Source organism: Meles meles, chromosome 9, assembly GCF_922984935.1.
Source record: "Meles meles chromosome 9, mMelMel3.1 paternal haplotype, whole genome shotgun sequence".
Classification (NCBI taxonomy): Eukaryota; Metazoa; Chordata; class Mammalia; order Carnivora; family Mustelidae; genus Meles; species Meles meles.
In genome coordinates, this window is record NC_060074.1 from 15,252,374 (window position 1) to 15,279,291 (window position 26,918).

A 26,918-nucleotide genomic window follows, 5' to 3' on the forward strand; every position below is an offset into this window, starting at 1 on the left:
GTGCCTGGATTGCTCAGCAAGTTAAGCAGATAAATCAGGAGTGCCTGGATTGCTCAGCAAGTTAAGCATCTGCCTTCAACTTAGGTCATGATCTCAGGCTCCTGGGATTGAGCCCCTTCCTCCGGCTCCTTGCTCAGCAGAGCTCTGATTCCTCTTCTCCCCCTTCCCCAGCCCGTGCTCTCTCTCTTCCTCTAAAATAAAAAAATAAAAATCTTAAGGAAAGAAAAAAGACACTGTAGCCAATTACATAAAAGGTAGTAGAGAAATATTATATATATGGGTCTTTAACCTACAGCCATAGACATATTCCGAAAATTAGTATCCATTTTCTGTGTATGATGATGCCACATCTCTGAACTGAAACCTTTCTAATTCTCTAAGAATAGTTTTGAGTATTATTAGAATACATTTTATATGTGTTAATAAACTAATAACATGTTTTAGGTTCTGGGGGCTATGTATGTGTGTTCTGAGACAAAAGGGTTATTAAATTTTTATTTCTCTGGAAACCACTGTGAAATATTTAAATATATAGGTACTAAGAGCAACGCAAATACTTTTTAAAATAAAATATAAAGTTGACACTGATTACGGAATCAATACCTAATAAAATAACAATTGCCATAATCACACATTATAATAAGGAAACTTTTTTTTTTTTTAAAGATTTTATTTATTTATTTGACAGCGAGAGAGAGAGATCACAAGTAGGCAGAGAGGCAGGCAGACTGAGAGAGAGAGGGAAGCAGGCTCCCCGCCAAGCAGAGAGCCCGATGCGGGACTCGATCCCAGGACCCTGAGATCATGACCTGAGCCGAAGGCAGCAGCTCAACCCACTGAGCCACCCAGGCGCCCAATAAGGAAACTTTTAAGAGTCAATTATGGCATTAAAAATGGGGAATTTTTAAAACTAGAGAACACCACGCTAAACTACAAATCATAGGAAATTAAGATTTAGTACATCTAGCTAAAAATAAAAAACATGGGCTTTATGTTTTCTTTGAAAGTCAAATGCTGGTTAAAGAAATTCAGAACAAATCTGAATAAACAGAATGGTCTTAGTAAATGTGTCTATCTATGCAGTAATTTGAAGGGAAAAAGTATTTTGTTTCTTTAAAAAAAAAACTGTGTTAGCCATAAGAAGATCTGAAGTGAACTGGAAATGATCTTGTATCCAAAGAAATCTCAAAATACTTGGAGGAGAAAAAGATAATGTAAAAATCTAAGGCTATATAGGGGGGAAAAGAGAGGACTCAAAGTGCTTTAGTTAATATGAAAACTGTTAGGATTGCATAGAAATTAAAAAGTAAAGGAAGCAATTAGATTACTAACCCATTTGTAATTCAGAGATGGTTTCTACCAGCGACCAGTCTAAACTATAACCGCAGTGGGATTTGTCCATTAGGTTATCCAGCACTTGTCTCACTGTCTGCCTCTCATCCACCATCATTGTTTTAGAACTATCGTCAGACATGTGGACTCTAATCACCAACTGTAACAGGTAAAAAGGAAATTAAATACAAACCAAAAACTAGGCATTCTAGAAATTTCTTCCAATATCAAGTAACATTGAGTAATGTTCTTAGTTAAATATAAATTAAAACACAAATGATTTTATTATGCAAGAAAGATGCTCTAAATGTAGGTATCAAATAACACATCTAAATAAATGGAAAGCATTTTTGAAATTATAATAACAGGTTTAAGATTATAATAAGACAATTTTGTTTTACTTTTTTAGGAGAATTTAAAACAAAGTTATTTCTTTTTAAACATTTCATCTACAAAAAACATAAGTGAAAAATATATTAGGAAGAAATATCCCTCTACCTTTCTGTATCTTCAAGGTATATTACGTAAACAAGGCAATTCTTTATAAATCTGATAAAAACTGATAAAAAAAAATCCCAAACGAGGAAAAAGCCCAAATATCACCTTTTTCACTTGTGCCTCTTTAATCTTCTCCAGGGCAACTCTGATCTTCTCAGCTTTCAATTTTGCAGCCTGTTCTTCCTGTGAACACAAAGCACTGCAGATAAACTAATGCTAAAACAATGAGAATTTCTGGTAAGTCTTTTTATCTTAAGGATGTTGCCAGTATTGAATTTCAGGAAGAATATAACTTCAGATACGTATAGAGAGAGCACATTTAAAAAATAACCCTATTCACAAAGTGAGAACAGACATAGTGCAAAGGAACATTTCTAAGATGCAGACTTGAGGATCTCTTATAGTAAGACTAGATTCCATCTTCTAGAGAAAAAGAAATCTGTGACATAGCAAATTAATGAGTTTGAGTCTGTCAATCTGAAGCAGATGAATTTCAGACAGGAGAAAAAGGAGTGTATAATGGGCTATGTGCTGGCCTGCCAGTTTGCCATACCTGCACAGTCCTTCGACTCTGAATTTATACCCACCTTTAAAGCATGGGCAATCTTTTGCATACTAATGTTTTGTTTTATTATACTGAAAATGTATTATCATCATCAAACAGCAGAAAAAAGGTCAATTTATTTCTTTGCAACCACATAAAAATCCGTAATAAAAAATACACGTATGTTCTTATCAATATACTAATACAAAGAGAGAAGTTTGCATTATACTCTAGGTTTCATTCTGCTTTGAAAAGTATACAACATAATCAATGTCTCATGTTAGTAAACTCAAATTTGTTTGTACTAATACACTGATGAATTTTTAAATGCTAAATATAATTTTCCAAATATTTACTTCTAGTAACTTCTTTATAAAATTTAGATTATAAATAGTAATAAAATTATCAAGAACTATAATTATACCATTTATTTTTTCCTAAAATAACATACAGTATTGTAACACCAGTACTTACTTGTACTTTCCAGCAATAGGCCATTATACACTGTAGTCTTAATCTCCAGTTGAGAAAAACTCATATAAGTAAATTTTCACTTTGTATGAAGGATTACTTTCCAACTCTAAGCTTTTGATCACTCTTGAAAACATCTAAGGAAAATATACACTGCATTCTTACATATGCCTATATTTAATATAAGACTTAAAACAGAAGAAAGATCTAGTTATATCAGCTACTTTTATCTGCTCTGGATTATGATTAAAAGCCATCCATTTCATACTCTAGACTATCTTCCCTCATTTCAAGCTTAGTAGTTACTACTAGGTAGAACAGAGAAAACAGTAGTTAGACAGTGGAGCTTATTTGCCAGAAATCGGATCCTTTTCAATGAGAGGAGTCAGTGAATTAACATAATAACCAAGGTGTGGAAATACTATCTGTAAACCCAATTAGAGAACAAAGAACTTTATTTTAACAATGGAGGGGGTACGGTAAGACTTGATTCTTAAGACTGTTACAGATATATTCATTTGATTAAAAGATCAAGTCGTTGTATTGCCTTTATGCAAATAAACAAATAACGTAATTATAAAATATGTTGCCTGTGTATTGTAAAATAATTTTTTTTCTTTTTAATGCAGGCTATACAATGAGATCACTACGCTACTGTCATTAAAACTCTCAGTTTCTGGAATAATGCATTTTAAATAAACAAATCATTGTTAGTTAAATTACCAAACCCTGTGTTTCTGATGAGTATAGCACTACTCTAGAAAGGAATTTTGAATACTATCATTTCCCAGTGGTTTCATGAAACCAGTTAACATTTTGTTTTTGTTTTTTTTTTTTTTTTTTTTTTAAGAGAAAAAGGGAAGCAGGAGCTTTAGGAGTTGTTTTCTCAATAGGATAATGATCATCTGTTTCTCATGGCTCATTTGACACATCTTTGTATTAGTATGAATGGCTGTTACAGAGAGGAAAAATTTACCAACGCCTATTTTCAAGTTTTACTTCATGTCTCTGAAAAGCAAATTTAAATCTCAAAGTCTGATAAGGAAAGACTAATACATAAAATCAATGCTTTGTGTATGTGGAATATAAACATGAACTAAAAGGCTAAATTCTTTGATAACCTTGTAATTATTCTGTCAAAGTTAAAAAAAAAATCCCCAAGCCAAGAATATTTTTAAGAGAAAAATATTCAAAAGAGTAAGACAAGAATTTTGAAAAGCTATAGACTAGGAGAAAATATTTGCAATTTATCAAACTTATCTGATAAAAGACTATCTAAAATATTCAAAGAAACTTAAAATTTAAGAAAATGAACAATCCAATTAAAAAATGGGTAAAAGTCATGAACAAACAACTCACCAAAGAAGGTACACAGATAGCAAATAAGCCCAAGAAAAGATGCTCAATATCATATGTCTTTAGGGAACACCCACCAAATTAAAACGAGGTATCACTGTACAACCTATTAAAATGGCCCAAATCCGAATCACTGAAAATATCAAACACTGGTGAAGTAGAGGAATTCACACACATTGCTGGTGGGAATGAAAAAATGATAAAGCCACACTGGAAGATAGTTTGGTGGTTTCTAATAAAACAAACATGCTCTTACAATATGATCCAGTAATCACGCTCCTTAAGATCTACCCAAAGGCGGTGAAAACTTACCTCCACCCAAAAATCTGCACACAGATGCTTCTAGCAGCATTACTCCTAATTGCTAAAACTTAAAAGCATCGCAGAGAGCCTTCAGGAGCTGAATGGGTAAACTGTGCTACATCCAGACAATGGAATATTACTCAGTGCTAAAAGGAAATGATCAAGCCATGGAAAGACACTGAGGAAACTTAAATGCATATTACTGAGTGAATGAAGCCAATCTGAAAAGGCTGCATACTGTATGATTCCAACAATATGACATTCTGAAAAAGGCAAAACTATGGAGATGGTAAAAAGATCAGTGGTTGCTAGGGGCTGGGGAGAAGGAGGGATGAATAGGTGGAACATAGCACTTCTGTCCGAGTGAAGCTATACTGCATGACGCTGTGCAGGACACGTCATTACACATTTGTGCAGATCCACAGAATGAACAACATGAAGAGGGAACCCTAATGTAAACTGTGGACTCTGGGTGATAATGATGTGTCTAGAAAGGTTCATCAGGTGTATCAAATATACCACTCTGGGGGCGCCTGGGTGGCCCAGTGGGTTAAGCCTCTGCCTTCGGCTCAGGTCATGATCCCAGGGTCCTGGGATCGAGCCCCGCATCGGGCTCTCTGCTCAGCAGGGAGCCTGCCTCCCCCCCTCTCTCTGCCTGCCTCTCTGCCTGCTTGTGATCTCTGTCTGTCAAATAAATAAATCTTAAAATATATATATATATATATATCACTCTGGTGTGGGATGTTGATTACAGGGAGGCTATGCACATGTGGGGGCAGGTAGTGTATGGAGAATCTCTGTACCTTCCCCTCCAATTTACTGTGAATCTAAAACTGCTCTAAAAGAATTCAGTTTATTTTAAAAAGACATATACAAATTTAAATATTACATTCTGATATTGGTTATAAATATAAAAATAATACTTTCATGCTCCCATTTTATTGTAGTATTATTTGCCAAATACAACAGAACACAACCAGTGCTATCTTCTGAAGGACTGATATAAAAAGTCATTTAATTTTAAGATTAGTTTAAACTAAGTTTCTGTTCTACAGGCTAACAGGAAAAATGCTGACATGGTGGAAGAAAGGATTAAAGAAACAAGAGATTCAGTGCAACTATTTAACACACATTAAACAAACTGGATTTCCTAGCCATCAATAAGAAACCATCTTTGTGGAAAGCACCTAGGTGGGGCTATTGTAACATCCAAATTTATCTCTTTCATTTGCTCAAAAAATACTCTTTAATAACTACATAAATTGATCTGTTTTAAAACTGTATCAAATTCAAATTTAGGAGTTATGTGCTTAATTTCAGCATAGGCGAATTTTAGTTTATTCTTCTCCAGTTTATCAACAAGGATGATCCTTGCTAGAAGCTTTTTGAAGAAACAACTGATCAAGATTCTTCTTACTTTTAGAGTCTGAATATCACCGGAGCAAAACTGAAAATATAAATACTTATATCAAATTGCAAGAGTCCTACTGTTTTATGCTTCCCATGGATAATATCTGTTTCTCAGAAAGTCTGACCTTTACCTACATTACCATGGTAGATAAATTCATACCTTTACTTTTAACCATTACAACCTAGGAGAGGAAGAAATTGTTTTAAGCTCAGAAAGCGTGCAAGATCAATAAATCTTTGCTGATGTGATTGGACTGTACAGGAAGAAGATATTTGATAGTTTACTTATAAAGGCAATGTAAGTCTATGTTCAATGTCTGCATCCTAATTTCAATACAAAGAACAAAGCTTTATTCATCTCATGTTCTCCTCTTCTTGCTAATGCAGACAACCTCAAGGTCTTAAGTCTTCTGCCCCCTTATCTTCTGACTATCCCTTTCTTCACATTGTCTATTCCTCAGCCATCCTCAACATAAGTAAAAGATATCTCACACATATAACAACTTTCTCTTCTACCCTGTCTCTTAAAAGAGCAAAAGACAACCCATTTTCTACCTGAAAAACTTCCTGTGCAGCTATCACTAACCATCAAATGCCAAGCCTCCTCAAATTTACATAAAGAACAAAAACTCAGTGAAGATCTTATGATTAAATGAAAGCCAATGCTGTGGTTACAAAGTGTTAAAGCACTCTCTTGAGTGTAAAAATTAGAATACTGATAGAAAGAGTGAGAGTTGCTAAGAGACGGCCAGTGAATTCCTTCAACCAAAAAATTATTAAGGCTTTGTTGGTTCAGAACAAATCCAGCTGAAATTAAGGGGCTCAAAATGAATTAACAGTTTCTGTAGGATGTAGTTTATTTCGCATTTTACAACAATAAAAAGTTCTATCAATTTAAAAAGGTTCAAAGAAAACTTGGAGTGGTAATTAGTTCACTGCCAATGAAATGCTCTACTCTATAAAATTACTTAGAGCCAAAATAATAAGTACTTTACTTCCCTGACACTGAAAAAGAACAAACATCAACTAAACATCTAAAGCTTACCACACACAATGAGGTGTGTTACACATGGTATCTCATTTCATTCCCAATAATGCAAGGCCAATGTCACTATTATATACATTGTACTGATGAACTAAGGCTCAGAAAGACTAAACTTTCTAAGATCACACAGGCAGTTACCAACTGACTGGTATAGCATAAACTAATGGGATAGCAGTAAATTAAAACCATTTGTCAAAAAATGAAAGACTTACAGTAACATAATAGCACTTTTATAACTTCTCTGAAGCAAAGAAAATGGTGGTTAACATTACCACAGTTCTTGAAGGTTACTAAAGGACCATTCTGTGACAGATGTGTGTTGAGACTGAAGGCTTGGGTCTGACTGCAGGAGCTTACATTTCATAAGAGACGAAACAATAAAGAAATGGATGTGTGGTATTCAGTCAGGGATAAATCCTATAGATAAAAAATAACGCAGAGGAGTGAAGGTGACAAAAAATGCACTGTGAGATGAAGAGGTTAGGAAAGGCATTTAGAAGAGTAACCAGAGATTTAAGGTTACCAATCAACAGTATGCCCTTTGCCCACTGTACCCATTTATAGTACTAATGCCATTCCTAGAAGGAACTGGTTGGCACTGTTTTTAGAGGTTCCCAGCTCAGAGCTGTATGTGGGATAGTTATTTCATTAACAGTGACAACTGGATTTATGATGGGGAAAAAACCAAAAACCCATAAACAAAGAACATTCTTTTGCTGCTCTGGCCTAAGCGCACTGCTACTATGTTCATTCCACTGTGTACTAACTACTGGGTGTTACAATGTCTTAGTCTGGAAAAGTGTGTATCAGAGGTGGGTAACTGGGGTACCATGCTTTCTGGGAAAGGGGAGCCAGACTGCCACACAGATGGCATGCAAGACGCGTAAACCCATTTTAGTTTCAAAACAGCCAAGTGCCCTGGTATTGAGGGCACTGACGTTGGCAGGCTCCTCCAGTTTGGGTTAGCTAGGGATTTCTGCTACCTCCTTGGCTCCATGCCCCATTCTAGCCTAAATATTTAGGTTCTATGCTAGTGAATCACATTCCTGCTCAAATTTCATGTATGTAAGCACGGTAGTATGTAGGAGGAAGCTGGAGCCAGATGTTGGCTACACACACCAGCAATTCCAACACTTGGGTAATGGGAGAAGAGTGGATCCAAGCAGGGATGGCTGGTGCTGCAGTTGGTATTACTGTCTCTTGGGCACGGGGAGATGAGAAATTACTGACTGCATTTATCCATACCTTGCAAAGAAAAACTCTCCCTGGGGTAGGAACTTTGTATTGTTCACTGCTATATTTCCAGGGTTGTGAACATAGTAGGTATTGAGGAAGTATCTGTTGAATGGATGAAGTTATTCTCTTCAACAGTCTGTCACTGCATTTAGAAAAAAATACAAAGTCCTTAGCGTACCTTGAATAATCTGGTTCCTGCCTACCTCTCCAACCTCAAATCAAGACACTCACTCCTATCTTCATTCAACTACCATGGCTCCAGCAACATAGCCTTGTCTCAGCTTCTCAAACCTGCCAAGCTCTTCTCCCTGGGCTTATCTACATGTAACGTTAAGCTTCACCTTCAAGCTGGCTTTTCACCCCCCAATCTTTTTTTTTTAAAGAAGATTTTATTCATCTATTTGACAGACAGAGATCACAAGTGAGCAGAGAGGCAGGCAGAGAGAGAGGAGGAAGCAGGCTCCCCGCTGAGCAGACAGCTGGATGTGGGGCTCCATCCCAGAACCCTGCGATCATGACCTGAGCTGAAGGCAGAGGCTTTAACCCACTGAACCACCCAGGCGCCCCTCACCCCCCAATCTTTAGGTTAAATAGCGCCCCCTTAGAAGGGCCTTTTCTGATTTTATCATTTAAAGGAAATGTACCCCTACTACTCTCCCCAGTATTCTCTAATGAACCTTTGCATCCTCCATAGCTCTTAACATTATTTAAATTTGTTTACACTTGCCCATTAATATTTTTTATCTATCTTCCTAAGCAGACTGTGAGTTCCTGAGGGAGGTGGATATGTCCATTTTATACAAAGTTATATCCCGCCCCAGGATAATACATGACTCAGCAAACATTTGTTCAATAAATAAACAATGGAAATGGTAAAACTATTACATCTGAGAGCAGTGTACAAAATGGGCTGGAGGAAGGGGAGGTAAGAATGAAGAGACCGGTGTGGTTGCTCTGATAAGAGGTTAGGAGCCTATTTTAGGGTGGTGGCAATGGGAACTAAATGGATGAGTGAACTTAATCCTGCAAATTCTTCACTAGAGCTTTAAGATAATAACTGAGAAGAAAAAAGGCACCATGGATGGTAGAGGGCTTGCACCTTGGTAACCGGGAGAGTGGCAGCATTGTGAACAGAAACAGCAATGTCACAAGAAGGATATAAATTGTGAGGCAGCAAGGTGAATGTAGGTAAGGAAGCTAGAGATCTGTGGGACTGGAGGTGCTGGTAAAATCCTGGTAATCTTCCAAGAAGTCCCTGAGTGACCAGGAAATACACTGCTCTTGGGTAGAGAGATCTGATCTAGAACAGAGATCCTACTTGAAATCATCAGTGCAAATTGCAGGGAAAGAGAGAGTAAACAGAGGAGGAGCTGAGGAAAAGGAAAGAACTTGGCTATGGTTATAAAGTATAATACGGCTATTATTCACTTGGACTTCTACATTTCCCTAATCTTAAGCTGTTTCTACCCCATTTCTAGATCTACTTTAAAGAGAAACTCAAGCAAGAGAAAGCAAGATGACTCTTGGGTCTTCTCTTTGAGCTGCTTCTCAGGGAGATTTTTGTCATAGCCTTAATACCCCCTTTCAAAAATTTATAAGCTTAATAAATTAAAAAAAAACTTAGACACAATAACAACTTATAGACATTACCCATAATTACCATATTCCAAAGAAAATATCTATAACTAAGTCCAATATTCTTGAATTTAACATTTAAATAAGATAATGAAATAAAAACATGACATGAAAAGAGGTCAGAATCTATTTAGCTTCCCTACTTTGTTACTGCTTAGTTAATAATGACAATGGCTAAACAGTTTTAAATTGATATAAAATATTAGCCCAATGAAAAATCCCGTTGGACTGACTGAAACCATTCTGAGGGCGGATAACTGAGAAATTAAAATTGCAGTCTTCTCTTCCAATCTGATTAAGCTAATGTAAAGTAAGATTCTGTTTATATAAATAAATGTTTTAATTTATAACACAAGCACGAATTAGAAAACAAAATTTGCTAAAGAAACTTACAGCATGTGCTCGCTTCGGCAGCACATATACTAAAATTGGAAGAAACTTACAGCATGGATAGATAACCACTAGTAATAAAAGTTTAAATCAGAGCAATGTTTTTAGACTTTAAAATGAAGTGTTAAACTAGAAAAAGTGCAACATACTTGGGAAGATGCCCAGGTATTTACAATATTTACAGTATTTTCTGATATTGAGAGTAGAATATTAAGTCATTATATCTTAAGTCATTAAGATCAATAAATAATTACTTCAGTAAGAGAAAAAAATAACTATAACAACAAAGATGCTGAAATACGAAAGCATAATCTGGGAAATCTAAGAACACAATCAAAACCAGAAATTATATTCTACCTGAAAGACAATAAATATTCACATGCAGGTGGAAAGAAGTAGTATCACCTTGGTCAGCAAATGAGAAGGTTTTCCTGCAATGTTTCTCAGAAGAAGGGAGGTTTCCCTGTCCAGATAGGAGTGCTTGTGCAGAAAAAGAGAGAGAAAAACAAAAAAGGCAAAAGAAGTCAGTGGAGGTTTTATGTGTTTAAAATATAAAGTAGACAAAGAATGTTTCTCTATCATTAATCTCATGTCTTTTTTCCTACAGTGAAATGTGTCCATAAGAAAACTTTAAAAAGAAAAAAAAAAAAAGAAAGAAAAGGATGGGGAGACAGACACCATCGATGCCAATAGGCATGTCCTAGCCAATTCGTGCCAGTCCCTCACTGTGGAAGTGGACCGTGCGCTGCCTAGATCACAGAGCCAGCTTGTCTTCTAGGGAGGCCTTTGTGAGTGCTGTGCACACAGCAGATAACAGGTGTTGAGGCCAATGACTAAACAGATGCCTTCCTCTTATTAATGCCGATAAAGACCTGTATAGCTTTAAGTAGTAGATTCTTGTGAAAACAGAGTAAGATTTTTAAAAACTTTTTTAAAACTCTACAAGTATTTCTGATCAATTCAATGACAGCTTTTTTCCAAGAGAAAAAAATGTCCATAAATATTTTGCCTAATGGGTATCACCTGTTTTCAGTAAAATCTTAATTCACTCATTACATAAGAATACTAATAAGACTATACTGCACAGTAAAGGACTTACACAGCAAACAAATGACATAAACAAAATATTAAGTAGAGCTCCTTTAAATTGTTAAATTAATTCAAGCAATTAATATATTTTCATAAAAATGATCTGTGAATAACAAAGGCTTTAACTGCCGTTTTCCCCCTTGGTAACCTTTTAGTAACATGTTTAAGGTAAGTTTATGCAATTGTATTTAAACTCAAGAGTATAAATTAGAGTCGTTTCCATATAAACGTAATTCAGACTTGCCTGTCCCTAAATAATTCTGAATTAGGAACTATTTTTTAATGTGATGTAGTTACTAACCACCATTTAAAATAATACACTGGCACATTCAGTTGAGTATCCCACTCTTGGTTTTGGCTGGGGTCCTGACCCTGGGTCAAGGGACTGAGCCTCCATACAGGCTCTGCACTCAGTGTGGAGTCTGCTTGGGACTCTCTCTCCCTATCCTCTCTATCCCTCCCCCAAACCTGAAATAAATAAATCTATCTTAAAAAAAAAATACAATGGTGCAGCTGGGTGACGTTTAGAAAATATTCTATGATGTTGTATTTTATAAATCTAATGATGTATCAAGTTATTCTTAAGAAAAATGTTCTTTGGAAAGAAGTATTAGAGCAGTACCCACTCTTAAGACAGTTCACTGTCACAGATAACAAAACACATTACTTCAAGATTAGAAACACTGTTAAAGAATATTATCTTTGGGGCACCTGGGTGGCTCAGTTGTTAAGCGTCTGTCTTTAGCCCAGGTCATGATCCCAGAGTCCTAGGATCGAGACCTGAAGGGGGCTCCCTGCTCAGTGGGAGGCCTGCTTCTCCCTCTCCCACTCTCCCTGCTTGTGTTCCCTCTCTCGCTGTCTCTGTTAAATAAATAAATAAGATCTTAAAAAAATATATTAATCTTTGCTCTTATCTACACTACGATGAGTTTGCTATATAGAATGTTATTGCCTATGCATTTTTTTTTGCTTTTTTTTTTTAAATATAAGATGAACCTTATAAGCATACCTGCCCTTTCACCCACTCCTGCAAAAAGAACAACAAAGGGAAAAAAAAAACCCTAAGGTTAAAAAAAAATTGGACATATTCATCAAGATCAGCACTAACGGGGTCAAATAATAACAAGAACAGAGACAATTATCTCTAGGTCCTCATTTACCTAAATGGTATAATCCTCCTGAAGGTAAAGATTAGTTGGCTTATCCAAAAGACACGAGGCAAGAGAAATTTCTAAAAATTCAATTTAATTTTAGGTTAACAATCAGCTAAGAACAGGGAGAAAACTGGGAAGGACAATTAAAAAGAGCAACTTTAACTTTTATTGCTCTTATTCCCATTCATTTTTTGCTATTATATGTAGTGGGACAAGTGTATTCTTACACAAATATGTAAAAAGTAATTTATGAAAAACCTACTCCTATTTCCTTTATCTTACTCAAACATTAATTCCTCAGAAAAAGATCCCCCAAATAAGTAAAATATATTCAGATACTTCTATTTTAAATTCTAAAAAATAAATATGCTTCAGGCCATGAAAACAAAATTTTTTTTGGTAAATATAATTCCAGACATTCAGTTCAAGTTTAAACTTAAAATCTTTTAAGATTTACTCAATTAGTCCTAAACTCCGATCACCTCAAGACTTCAAATCACTAAAACAAAACGAAACAAAACCCAAAAAGCAATTGTTTTCTGATCAGTAAGAAACAATGATATCTAACTGTATTTGTTTAAAGACTCAAAAGTGGAAGTTATCCATTTAAAAATATTAAAAGGTTTAAACAGCCTAAAATAAAAAGGAGATGATCATTATATTATTATAGCTAGTGTACCAAAAATAATCCACATGACAATAAATTGGTGTGGGACAGCCAGGTAGCTGCTCACAGCTTACTCACTAGCAGGGAGGGAAGCCAGGCCTGCATGTTTCCTCTATTTAAGCTATAAGTATTTGTAGCAGAAAAAACAAAAACCTAGAAACCACAAGAAGCAAACTCCTTCCTTCAAAAAATCCTTCCTTTATCTATCTTCCTCTAATGGTGCTAATCATACGTTGCTCTAGAATTCCTCAGAAAGGGGGTCAAGGGGTCGGGAGAATTTGTTACTGGAGAAGGATGTAAGAGAGATGAGAAGAGCGGTGTACAGTTGGAGGACTGAGAAAAGCAAAGGACACAGTGATCTGGGCATTCTGTCTTGTAACATTTTGCTGATAAAAAAAATACACACCACTTCATTTAAATAAGGGCCTTCTTACATTTTCTTTCATTCACCACTAACAACACAAAGTCAGTGGCTTATTTTTAATCCATTTCACTGGTTTATTAGCTTATTTTCTTTCTCTCTTCCACTTTCCACCTTAATATTTATTTAATTATTTATTAGGTTGCAACCTTGACCCTGGAACCATGCAAGGATTGGAGATGCAAAAGTGACCAGGAGAGGCATTCCTTGCTCTCACAAAGTTTAGAGTCTAATGGGGAAATTAAATGACAATTACAGTACATTGTGTTACATGGTATGGAAGCAAGTAGGAGGTACAGTACTTAACAACGCAAAATCAGGGGCTCAGAGAAAGTATTTTTGAAACAGCTTAGAGTCCTGGAAGATGTGTAAGCAGCAGGTAGGAGTGCAGTGAGAGGTAGAGACAGAGCAACTAGGGGTATCAGAGGATCTAAAAGGGGGTAGTACTGCCTTCAAGGTGACATTTCAGAAAATGGGTTATTTTGGGCTGTCACAATTAAGAGGAGGGGGGCCTCACAGGTATTTTTAGGAGAGAATGAGAATGCTGGATGCCCTGCAGCATAGAACAATGTCACATAATAGCAAGTAAAGTCCCACATCACACAGAAACTTTTGTCTTTATATGGAAAAATCACATAGATGGGAAATGCTGTTCATAACACAATCTGAGCTTAGAACCTAAGTCTATTTAAATGTACAGTGTATTTTAAATACGATTTATTTCTGTATGAATTAATATTCATTGACTTTTCTAGGAATGCTATTTATCCTGTAAAACAAATTGAGGGAAGCCAGCATTCTTTTGTCCAGAATTTACCAAAAGTTATTATATTGGAAAATCATTTCACCAAAGGAAACCCAGCTTGAAAAGCTGCCAGTACCAAAACTGGCAGCATTGATACGCATTCTGTCACATGCAAGTACATGACAGGAGACATCTCAAATTCTTTTTCACAGAATAACTAAATATTATTAATGAAAAGACATGCAATGCGAGAATTCCTGAGGTTTATTAATAAAGGAGGTTTAAAAATATTCCACATTAGTGTCTTATTTAAAACAGTTACAACACAATGAGAAATCTAAACTGTAAAAATAAATATCAAAATCATTTTATCACTGCCTCATTCCAATAGGGAATGGTTTTATCACAATTATACCAAAGACTTGGGTGCCTGGGTGGCTCAGTCGGTTAAGTGTCTGCTGTCTGCTCAGGTCATGAACTCAGGGTCCTGGGATAGAGTCCTGCATCAGGCTCCCTGCTCAGAGCGGACTCTTGCTTCTCCACTCATGCTCTCTCTTTCTCTAAACAAAATCTTTTAAAAAAAAAATTATACATAAGGCTCATTTATAAAAATTTTATACTTTCCATTTCTTTTGTTGGAGTCTATAAATTGTCTCAGCACATTATCCCTATTTTGTTTAAAGCTATTTTCTTTTTCTGCTATTACAGGTCTGTTTTGTCTGCTATTACTTGTCACATGTTTTAGTTCCAGGTCCACCCAATTTCTGCTTTCTCTATCCTGTAAAAAATGACTTCTGATCTTTTCACCTGTCTTAAACCCAAATTATAAGTGGGTGTATGATTATGTCATTGTGTCTTTTACTACAGTGGTGGCCAAACATTTAAAAACTGAAATACATTATTATATTATAAGTAACTTGTTGGTTATTCTCCTCCATTATGGGTATTAGAGCATTAAATTCCTTTTAAGAAGTGGGTATGTGGGTAGGATAGATTATTTATGAATTTCTTTGAGGCAAAGATAGTGATTTAAATTTTTTGTTAAAAAATGGGGGTTCCAGGACTGAAAGGACTGGGAAGTGAAACAAGCAGATGGCAATGAGAGTGCTGCAGCAAGCATGGCTGATGCTGAAGAATGGAAGGAGGGGCTGAAGGGGTTGAAGGTGAGGTGAGGAAAGCGGTTTTCACAATGCTGGATATAAGCCATTAGTAGACTGTGAAATCAACTCACTGGGTTACTGGGTTATTACCAGACAAGGAAAGGAAGGGGGGTTAAAGAGAATCTGATTCAGCTGGGTGGGGGTCAGGAACCTGGGGGTTTTTTACGCTTCACAGATGATTCTGAAGCAGCACTGTCCAACTGAATACAATATAAGCCATAAATACAAAATTTTCCAATAACCACATTGAAAAGAAAAGAAAAAGCAAATTAAACATTAGTATCTTTTATTTACCTGAAAATATCCAAAGTAGTACAATTTTACAAAGTAATCAATAAAAAATACTAATGAGATATTTACATTTTTAAATACTAAATCTTTGAAATTCACACTGTATTTTATCTTTATAGCACATCTTAATTTGGATTAGCCACATTTCAAATGCTTAACAGCCACATGTGGCTAGTGGCTACCATAAGGAACAGCACAGATGTGAAGCATCCAGACTTGTCAACCACTGACCAGAGGATACATTTTTGAAGAAAGAAATGAGGTTTTCAGTGAAGCATCAGTGGAGAAAAGTCATTCTACTCGATAACGCCATTCTGAAGAACAGCTACATTTACAAAAGCCCTTAGCTTCAGAATAGAAAAGAAAGCATGTGGTTTTAGGCTCCAATGCACAATTTTTCTGTATCAGATATGCTACCACCTATAGAATCTGACCATAGTAGTAATATTCAATGGTATCGTATCATACAGTTGTTCATTTGTTCTCTGCTCATTTATTTTTAAACTTGGTTTAATTTTTACTAAAAAAACCCAAGGTTTATGACCAGATTTCACCATCAGGAGTTCTAAAGAATGTATTCTGCACTGCTATGTAAGTAGCCCCACGGACACATTTACAGAACTTACAGGTGTCAGCTCAGCCTGTTCTTCTGTGAAGTCAATATGATGCTTGGCCTGCTTGCTCGAACATCTCAGAGAAATAGCATGCTGTGAAAATGCAGGAAGGAAGAAAATGATAGGTAAAGGAGGTGGAAAAGGGCCAGTCTCATTATCATGCAGGAAGAGAAAAAGATCACTGAAATGAATTGTTGAAACAAAACCGTAATGAAAAGTTGCATGCATCCTTCATTATATTTTGCAAAAATAAAAAAAACCCAGATGGTCCTAACCCTTGATAACTTCAGGATAACCTCACTTCTGGACAGGAGAGCTCTATGGGAGAATACCAAGTCCAGTACCAATTCCTGGCTTAACTGGGCCTTGACTGCTGTTCAGCAGTACTCTTACTCCTCCTTTCCCCTCACTCCCTAAGTCATTCCCTCTAAGATCATTCTAAATAGTTTCCAAGTTGGTCAAGCTTCTAGTTTCACCCTTTTATCGCTTCATATGACCTCATCCCCCCTGCCCCCCATCCCGTTACTAAGAACATCACATCCCTTAAGAGGATTTTCATCACTAAAATGAATCCTGTAACTGCAACCCTATTCTTATCCTTCTCTCCATTTCTATATGAATAAATATGTATTTCCCTCTAAAGTTAAACATGTCCTAGATCCCACTCATTGTCCCTTTTTCTCACGTCTCTGATACTCAACTACTAGAGCTTATTGGGAGTGTGAAAGACAGAAAAATATTCAATACTTCTGGGTACACACCTCTTATTAAACTAATGTTTTCTCCTTTTCACTGCCAAATTTCCTGAATTCAGCTACCCTCCACATACCACTCAAATTCCCACAATCTAGCATCCATCCTTCTCTAAAGTCTGAATACTCTGGGTTGTAATGCATTCTGTAATTCATTCTCAAAGTCATCAGTGACCTTTTAACTGAGGTTTTCTGTCTTTCCTATCATAGCACTTATCACACTGTACTGAAATTGAAATTGTTTCGTTGTCTGTATCGACACCCTTTTCTCACACTATAAATCATAAACTTGTAAGCACATTGTGTATTACATTCACATTTCATCCCTCACAGCCCAGTGTACTGCAGAGGTACTCAAATATTTAGGGCATGTGTGAATAACTATTTCTTCTTGAACTTCATGCCAGAAGCTTGGCCAGATCAAGACTGTTTTTGCTTTTCCTTCTCTACATTATCGCCTTAAACATATTCAACAGGACTGTGTAAATCACTATTATCAATGGCAGGCCTATCAAATCAATATTGTCAACATCCTCATTCTTGGAAAAAAAATAAATAAATATAGACCGGACTATTAAAGGCTAAAAAACAACAAATGCAACTGACTCTAAAATGGTTCAGGAAAACAAATGTATATATAAAAGAACAATAAAGCAAATGTTGCAAAATGCTAAAAATCAGTGAATCTGAGTAATGAGTTTCATGAATTCTTTGTGCTATTCTTCCAATTTTTTGAGTTTCATATTATCTTAAAACAGAAAGCTTTAAAAAAAAATCTATTCTCCGTAGACTCAATCTCACACAAACTCCCCATATTTCCAAATGCTTATTGGTTAATTAAAAAAAAAAAGAATCTAAATCTGAAGTGTTCAAAAAAGAGATGATTGCCTATATACCATATTATTAAAAAGTATGATGGAACATTAGTTCTTAAAATTCAACACATCCTCACCAAAAATGAACGTAGGCAAGGTGACAAAAACAGTAGAAATAGTACATGTGTGAAGATTAAATGTTGTTACATTAATAAAGATAGAAAGGAATTATGGGATGATATAAACAGTTTATTTAATATTAGTTTTCATTTCCACAAAATATTTAAACACTTTTTTATAAAAATAAACAAACAAAACAAACACAAATAAACCTCCCCCAAACCCAATTTTTACCTCAAAATGAATCTGAGGATCAATTCTACACATCATTTTTGCTCTAAACATGTTCAGTTCTCAAGACTTTTGTTTGTTATCAAGCTATCAAATTCTCCAACAATCCCTCAAAAACTCCAAAAGTCTCTGCAAAATTAGTTATGGATTACCATTTTCTTTTTCTACATTTCTACAGAATTGAATCTGTAACATGTTAGAGAAGTACCATTTACAAGTCAGAATCTTGTGCTGATGTGGGGCGGTGGGGGACGGCAGGTGTATAGAAAAGCATGGATCTCACATAGGAGCCAAACCATAATCAAGAAATGGCCTTATACCAAAGAACACAATAAAAAACACTTCCTTTTGATAACACCTTAGATTAATGGGAAAAAAGAAGTGGAGATCTGTGAACACGCATTAGTGCTTCAATAAAACAGATTTACGTTCATCCTTTGCTGACATGTGTGCTTTTCACAAACATTAAAAATGAGCAAAGCACTGATGGTAACGAATGCAGACCTTAGGGCTGGAGTAACTAGGTTAGAGCTTCAGCTTAGCTATTTAATGACAATGTGACTCTAGGCTTACTGTTTAACCTGTTTTCTCACGGCTAAAATAGAGGGATAACAGCATTTTCTCCAAAAGTTGCCATAAGAATCAAGTGAAGAACAATACTATTATTATGAAAGTCAGAAACCACCAGCCCTCATCTGAACTTCATTTAAGCCTCAATTCATTTAAGTTAGAGCTAGTTTAGAGTTGTTAAATTTTAACAATACATGCAGGAATATACTAAAACACCACAAGATGGGGATGTTACTGCATCAACATAAATCTCTTTGCCCTTTTCCTTCCGCCCTTACAGCTCTATCTCTAGGTCTGGGTCTAAGAGCACTGGCCAGTCTAGCCTTGTCTTGATTGTTCTTCAATTCTGTGATGAAGCAGCAAGGTACTGCAGTGAGAGTTCTACAATCAGACTGCCTGGGTTCAGATCCTGGGGAACTCAGTCACTCTCTGCCTCAGTTCCTTCCACTGTGAAAATGGAGGTAATGGTATCTATTCCACAAGACACCATGCAGATTCAGCTTGTTGTTAAGCACAATGCCCAACACAGAATAAGCACTCAGTATAGCAGGGGATATTATTTTTCTATTTTAGTCCCTCTTTTTTTCCTTCTCTCCTTTGACTAGCCATTATATAGCCAGTATATGTCTGAATTCTTTCTAAAATTATTTCTTTTACGGAGTCTGGGTGGCTCAGTTGGTTAAGCATCTGCCTTCAGTTCAGGTCACGATCCTGGGAGACCCGGGCTCCCTGCTCAGCAGGGAGTCTGCTTCTCCCTCTAATCATGTTCTCTCTCTCACTCTCTTTCTCTCAAATAAATAAAATCTTTTAAAAAAATAAAAATTATTTATATTCTATAGTCCTCATCCATTTTAAAAAACAGATGATACATTTCTATTCTTGTTCCAAAAAAAGGTCTTTCACCAGCCCTCCACAACACAAAATGATGACAAAACAGATCTAAAATCAAATAATGATGATGTTTTATTTCTTCAGAGATGAAAAATTACACAGATTACTAGGAAATACACCAAACGAAAATCCCGGCATCTATGGCCATTGTCAACTGGAGTAGCGTGTTTGAAAAGTATGAGTGAGAACTAGACTTTCACCATGCTTTTCACTAAATCTTCACCTCTTCTTTCATCTGAAACCTATTCTTTTTGCTATTTATTAACCTCACTAGGCCAGGGAAATCTGGAATTAAACACCAGATGGATACATGTGAATAAATTTCAGTGAAATGTAGCAACACAGCCATTAGAATTTTAAGAATAATGTAGCTGCAATAATTGAGAAGTCAATTAATAATCCCAATCTTTTTAGATGTGTAGGCCTCTAAAAGTTTGAGAAAACCCTGTGCTTTCATCCAGTTAATACTTCAGACCAAAGGTTGCTTGGTAAGAATAATTTAGGACTTAAATGCCGGTGGGGCTCTCCATCCCAGTGCTACAATAAACACGATTGCTATTTTCTTTCCACTACCTCAAAATTTCTGCACACATTAATTCTTGAAATAGTTCTAAAAAGTGAAGGAAATGGAAAAATTTATTGCACTGAACCTATGATATGCTGTTGGCATATCACAAGTTATAATGGTATATCCATGGAGGATTTCACTTAGGAGAAAACTATAAATATGAGGGAAACAATTATAACATTCAGAAGTTTTAGTAGCTCAGATACTAAGGACTTTTTTCCTATAATATTTATAGAACAATCATCAAGTATTAGATTCAACAAAACCTTTGGACTCTGCCATGAACTACAATAAAACCTTTAAGATTTTTTAAATTTACTTGAGAGAAATAGCACAAGAGAGCACAAGCAGGGGGAGTGGGAGAGGGAGAGGGAGAAGCAGGCTCCCTATTGAGTAGGGACCCTGGGATCATGACCTGAGCAAAATGCAGATGCTCAACCAACTCTGCCATCCAGGTGCCCTACAATAATAGCTTTTAAAAGCATTTTCATTTTAGAAGTACATTTTCATGTATAAAATTCCAAATTTAGAAGCATCATTAAGGTTTAAATCTCACCAGAAAATACAGGAATGTGCTAGTGAACTTTATTTTATGTAAAATTTATAACATGCAATTACCATTTATATTTGCAAACTTCTATCTAACTGAAAACTGTTGTTTTATCAGCTAACATGAATAAATGTACCATAACAATGCCAGGAAATCAGCTGCAACATTTATTTCGCATTGGTTAAGATACAAACAGACCTCACTAGAATTTATTTCAACCACACTGAATTCCAATTTAAAAACGTAGTAGATGAGGGGTGCCTGGGTGGCTCAGTGGGTTAAAAACTTAGTAGATGAACATTACTGATGGATTTCAAAAGAACACTGACTGAAATTATTCTATAATCCATTTTTATGCTTATCCAAAGAAAATATTTTATACGACAACATTTTTTAACACTAAGACATCATTTTTTAACAATCAGCTTCACTTTATTTTTAAGATACCGATTAAAAACTGGGAGGCAAGTGTAGTTTCATAATTCAAATCCAGGTTTCTCAGTTACCTGACCTACTTAAAATCTCTTCTTTGGAATAAATGCCCCTACCAAAGGGATAACGGGAGGCTTAAATGAGACAGTATATGTGAAGTGCCTGAAAACACAGTATTTCAACACAAGTCAGAAAAGAGAAAGGCAGGGAAAAAAGACTTACTCTTTGTGATGTGAAATTGTACTGTGCTTATCCCTGTTCACTTTCAGAGAGCAACAAGACAAAAAGGTAAGTCACAGTATTATTTCATTTTCAGATGGGCGGTTTAACTACCCATGTCCTAAAGATGGAACACTACCAACTTCAAACTGACTTTTCTAACTAGGCTCAGATGTCTGGCAAGGAACTAGGAGGCAGTATGACTGGCCAAGTAAGAAGAAGAGGAAAGAAAGGAAAACAGAGGCAGAGGTAAGGGGAAAGCAAATCCCATAAGGACCTGCAGGCCACTGCAGGGATTTCGGTTTTAGAGTAGGATACAAAGTCTTTGGGTTTGAGAAGAGGAGGGGCAAGATCTGACTAACTTTTAATAGGACCACTCTGGCTTCACTATGGATGGTAGACTATTAAGGAGAAGGTAAATTATAGGATGCCCAAGTGGGAGGCTATTGCAAAAATTTACATCAAGATGAAGTCGGCTCGGTGGCAGTGAAGGTGGTGAGAAGTGATCAAATTCTGGATATACTCAGAAGGTAAACGCAACAGAATCTGCTGCTGGACGAGAAGGATGGAAGAGTCATTAACTAAAATGGAGAAGACTTTGGAGGAGTTAGTTTCGGAGAAACCAGGGCTTTGGTTTTAGACCAGTTAAATTTGAGCTACCTATTAGACATCCAAACAGAGATACTGATTAGAGATAGGATATATGCACCTGGAGTTCAGGGGAGAGGCACTGGCAAAAGATACCTGTATTTCTTCGACTCTAAGAGGACTTAATACTGGTACTTTCTTGATCTTTATCAGGAACTGTCGAAAGAAAACTTCACACAGAATTGCCACTTTGCTAACAGTGACAGATGCCACCTACTTGTAAAACACGGTCTCTCACCTTTGGCCCAATTTTGGGTCAGATAATTCTTTGTTGTGGTGGCTGTCCTGTGCATTGTAGGGTTTTAGCAGTACCCTTAGCCTCTACCCACTAGATGTCAGTAGCATCCTTTTATCAGTGACAACTAAGAATGTTTTCAGATACTGCAGAATGTCCCCTGGGGGACAAAATAACTCCCAGTTGAGAACCATTGTTTTAGGGGCATTAAAATGTGGGGAAAAGGTGTGTCTTAGATAAATCAAATAGGGTATTAAAATGTGGGAGTTGTCAGGGCTTAAGCTCCCAAGAAGAGTGGATATAGACAGAAAAGGAGTCAGGATTGTACCTTGGGGCACACCAAAGTCAAGAGACTGCAGACAGGAAAAGGAGATTATGTTAGATATGGCGAGTGGTAACCATCTCAAGCCCAAGAAAAGCTGAATGTTAAGACAACACTAGAGAAAAGCAGAAGGGCATCTCAATGTACATCATGTAACCTCAAAAGTCTCCAGAAGCAATAGAAGTGGTGGTGGGAATGAAAGCAGAAGGATTGATTGAAAGCACACTTAAGCAAGCAGTTCACTCACAGATTCCTTCCTTTACTCGAAGACCAACAGGGGTCTCAGGTTCAGACTGATAGTCACTCACAGGACCCAAAAGGCCATAGCTTGGCACCAAGTTCACTTAGTTCTACAGAAAGATAAAGCATGCTAGCATGAGACATGCTATCTTTAAAAAGAATCTATATAGGCCACCAGGAGCCTTTTCTGGGCTTTGGGAAACTTCATACTCCACAGGAACCAGCAGTATATTTTAACAGCCAGTGAGTGCAGGTTCCAGGAACCCTCAAGGGATGTATTTATGTTCACTTAAAAACTGATAAATTTCACACCAGGAAACTAAGGTCTGTGTCTTTTCATAGGCTTCTTTTAAGTTCACTCACAGTCTTTCTGGTCCATATGCACTCACTAATCAGGAGTCAGTTTATAGTGTACAATATTACCTGGAAACCATCTATATTAGTCAAGTTTATAGTAAAAAAAAAAAAAAAAAACAAAAAAAAAAAAAACAACCAAAAACGCCAGGAGAAGGAAAACACCCAAGATCATTTTCCATGAAGAAAACGGTTTCAGACTTGCTAATAATCTTTTCTACTTAAAGCAGTGATTCTCAGGAGACTTTTGCCATTTGGGGAACACGTAGCGATGTCCACAGACATTTCTAGTTGTCACAACTGAAGGAGGTGTGTATGCTACTGGCAACTAGTGGACAAGAGAGATGCTGCCAATGATGCTTCTAACGTCTTACAAGGCACAAGATAGCTCCCACAACAAAGAATTATCTAGCCCAAAATGTTAGTAGTCAATGCTGAGAAATCCTGACCTAAAAGGATTAGATGGAAGTTCACATACTGAACACTGAGGACCACCTTACACTACAAGCCTTCTTTCCCCAGTGGGCTGCGAAAGCACTGAACAGCTGACATAAGCCCTCTATGCAGGAGGATGGAGGAATCATATTCTCTGGAGAAGCTCACACACCTGAGAGAAAAGACCTAAGAATGATAATAGAGCAAAGACTATATAAGACAGCCAAGAACTTTAAGATGATATTAACAGAACACTAATTTTGTTTGAACTAAGAGACTTAATCAGCTAGGGAAAGTCTGGAGTCGAAACAGTGATAAACATACCAAAAACCTACACATTTTAAAATCTCAAGGCAATTATTAATTCCAGGTAAGTAAAATGTAATGTTGCAGCAAGGAAATATAATAAAAGCATATAGTTTAGCACCAAACTGCATGTACATCGTCATGATAATATAAAAACTGAATAGTAAACCAACCAAATATATTGGGAGGCCAGGGGAGCATAAGGGTAGAAGGGAGAGGAACTGTCTAAAGAAGAGTTGTCTATACCCTAATCTTCCAGAGTGAGAAGTCAGTAGATAACACATACAACTGAAAAATAACAAGAAATACCAATATAAATACAGTTTAATGACACAGAGTTAAAAACCCTGAGAGTAGAAAGTTCTGACCTCTGAGAGGATATGGCATGTGTGTGCACATGTAGAACAAAGTTTTCTGTAACAAGTCTCACAGAACTATTTTGACTCTTTAAACTCCACACATGCAAAAGTAATTAAAATATTTCTTAGAGATTATATTCGAGTGTAGGGACAACTGGATACATGGGTTTGGGATCTAGTAAGCCTCAACTGGTTTTGTTGATTTGAAGAACAGACCAGATCCATAAAAAAGTACACTAAAGCAAGCTTCAGGTTTGCTAACCCACTTTCCTACTCATCCAAACAAGAAAAAAGAATAGGACGGATAGAAAAGAGTTCAACTCCTTTCCTGCTTTATTCCTGGTTTACTCACTGAACTTTATTTTGAACATTATAATACTGCTATCTTTGTCCATGAATACCACCAGGTCTCAACTGAAGAGTTTGCTGGGAAAGGACCCTGACCTCATGCGTCTTGACCCAACTCAAAATAATCTGATTAGAAAGAAGGAATATCAACATACAAAACAAAGAATAACCAAGAAAGCACACCCCTAGAAAAATACTGCTCATATCCCAACAAGTAAATCTAAAAGACCTAAATGACACATACTATATAGCTGGTGTTAAATATAATCCCTCGGTATCATATGAGAGAAAAAAATTAAGTTCTCTACAGAATATATACCACTTAGATGACCTTCATATTAAATAAGTGAAAAATTTTTTTTAGATTGATACACTTTTTCTTCACAAGCAGTTAAACTCATATTTATCTCCAAACCACCATGATTCATGCTTCTTTTATGTTTCACAGTGCCCAGAACAAAATGAGTACATTAATGGGTGCAGAGTTACTAACTGATGGAAATTAATCTAATGATATTAAATCCAAGGGGGGAAAATTAATAATGTTGAGTAATAGGTGTAAATTTTAAATTTCTCGATAATTCTTTAAACTATGTTTTACAAGATTTTACCTTAGTATTGATCATTCATAAATAGATTACTTTACCGTGTGGTAGACAGGATTGTAAACATAACCTGAACGAAGGCTGGCTTTATTTTACCCACATTGATCTTCTTTCTTGCTGCTACCCTGTAACAATATTGCTTTCTTCTTCACAAAAATATTCGATAAAGAATCCACCTACACCAAACTCAGCTTCTGCTAAAGTTATTTTAACACAAATTCATTCCCTTGCCCTCACCCCATCACATCCAGAAGAACTCTGTCCTTTAAAAACCTGTTCACATAATATATTACCACTTTTGATAACCTGAACCACCTTATGAGGATTAGACCACGTACTATTAGACCCATTTTACTTATGAGAAATTGATGTTTGCAGAGGCTGAATCACTCATTTAAGGTCCGGTGGGTAGTGAGTGGCAAAGGGAACACCTGGAACCCAGTTTTCTGATTCCAAGCCCAGTGGCTCTTTCCACTACAGTATCCTGAATCTTTGATAATAAAATAGAATCCTGGTGGACTATAGCGGTGGTAGGCATTTTTTTCTTAAGTTGTTGTCTTATAATAAACGTAACACTGAACAGGAGTTATTATTATAACAACTACAACAGCTTTGCAAATGTTATCAAGTATAAACCACATTTCAAGTTTTAATCATATGAAACAACTGATATTAATGTAAGGGCTTTGAATAGCCTAAGAATAAAATGAAGAAACTCTTAATCATTGACATTGCTGTATCTGGTAATATATTTCTTCTGCAGTGTCTTTAAAACTTAGTTCAGAAGGATCCTGACAAATTTTAAATGTAGAAAAAAAGAAGTTAATTAAGAACACCATTCCTTCCTTTTTAAAGTACTAAAATAGCAGGAAAAAAAGTTTCATATACCTACCTCGGTAACTGGCTGCCCCTGATGTGTCAAATTCAGTTCTTGAGGGCGCGTTACTTTATCGATATCCAAAGAGTCCATGCTGGAGGTCGCAGAGGTGATGCTGGAGCGAGAGGAGTTGCTAACAGAGCGCACTTCGGCGTCGCTCACCGTGCCTGCTGACGCTGTTCTTCTGTGCTGATTAGTTACTGACGGCTTAGCATCTTCTAGTCCAGACTGCTGAGCAGCCTCATCCATGCTCAAGGAAGCCTGTTCTAACTGTGCAGTGATGTCATCCAGGGAGTAGTTGGCATGTGATGGTTTCGTTATCCTGTTAGATGAAGAAGACAATCCTTTCAAAGTGCCATGTTTTGGTGTATGTCGGCTAGCAGGTAGTTTCTGAGTGGCTTTTGTTTCTGTGATTTGACGCTTACTATTTCCTGCACCAATACTGCTGAGCTCCTGCTCTATGGAGCAAAGATCGGCCATCAGGGCATCCAGATCCACAGTTTCTCCCTGATTCAGAGCTTCTGCAATGAACAATATGTACATGATGTTTCCAGAATACACTGAATCAGAATTCATACATTCTCTTATAAATCTGTCAATGAATGCAAGTGAAGAAGCAAGAAAATTTATCTTACTGGGCCTAAAGCCTATCAAATACACTATTTCTAAGACGTTTTTTG

The 26,918-nt window shown here is 36.4% G+C and overlaps 1 protein-coding gene across 7 annotated transcripts in view; it reads right to left on the bottom strand.

Moving 5' to 3' along the window:
- RAPH1 (Ras association (RalGDS/AF-6) and pleckstrin homology domains 1) overlaps nt 1–26,918 on the bottom strand; it is a 94,319-nt gene that overhangs the window by 27,338 nt on the left and 40,063 nt on the right. For 3 of the 7 annotated variants that reach the window (XM_046018402.1, XM_046018403.1, XM_046018408.1), the window contains 5 exons: nt 26,254–26,759; nt 16,374–16,454; nt 10,626–10,700; nt 1,936–2,013; nt 1,333–1,492 (listed from right to left, as the gene is read on the bottom strand). In XM_046018402.1, coding sequence (XP_045874358.1) covers nt 1,333–1,492; nt 1,936–2,013; nt 10,626–10,700; nt 16,374–16,454; nt 26,254–26,759 — 900 coding nt within the window. The remainder of the gene's footprint in view (nt 1–1,332; nt 1,493–1,935; nt 2,014–10,625; nt 10,701–16,373; nt 16,455–26,253; nt 26,760–26,918) is intronic. The other 4 variants (XM_046018407.1, XM_046018405.1, XM_046018404.1 and 1 more) reach the window with 4 other exon arrangements.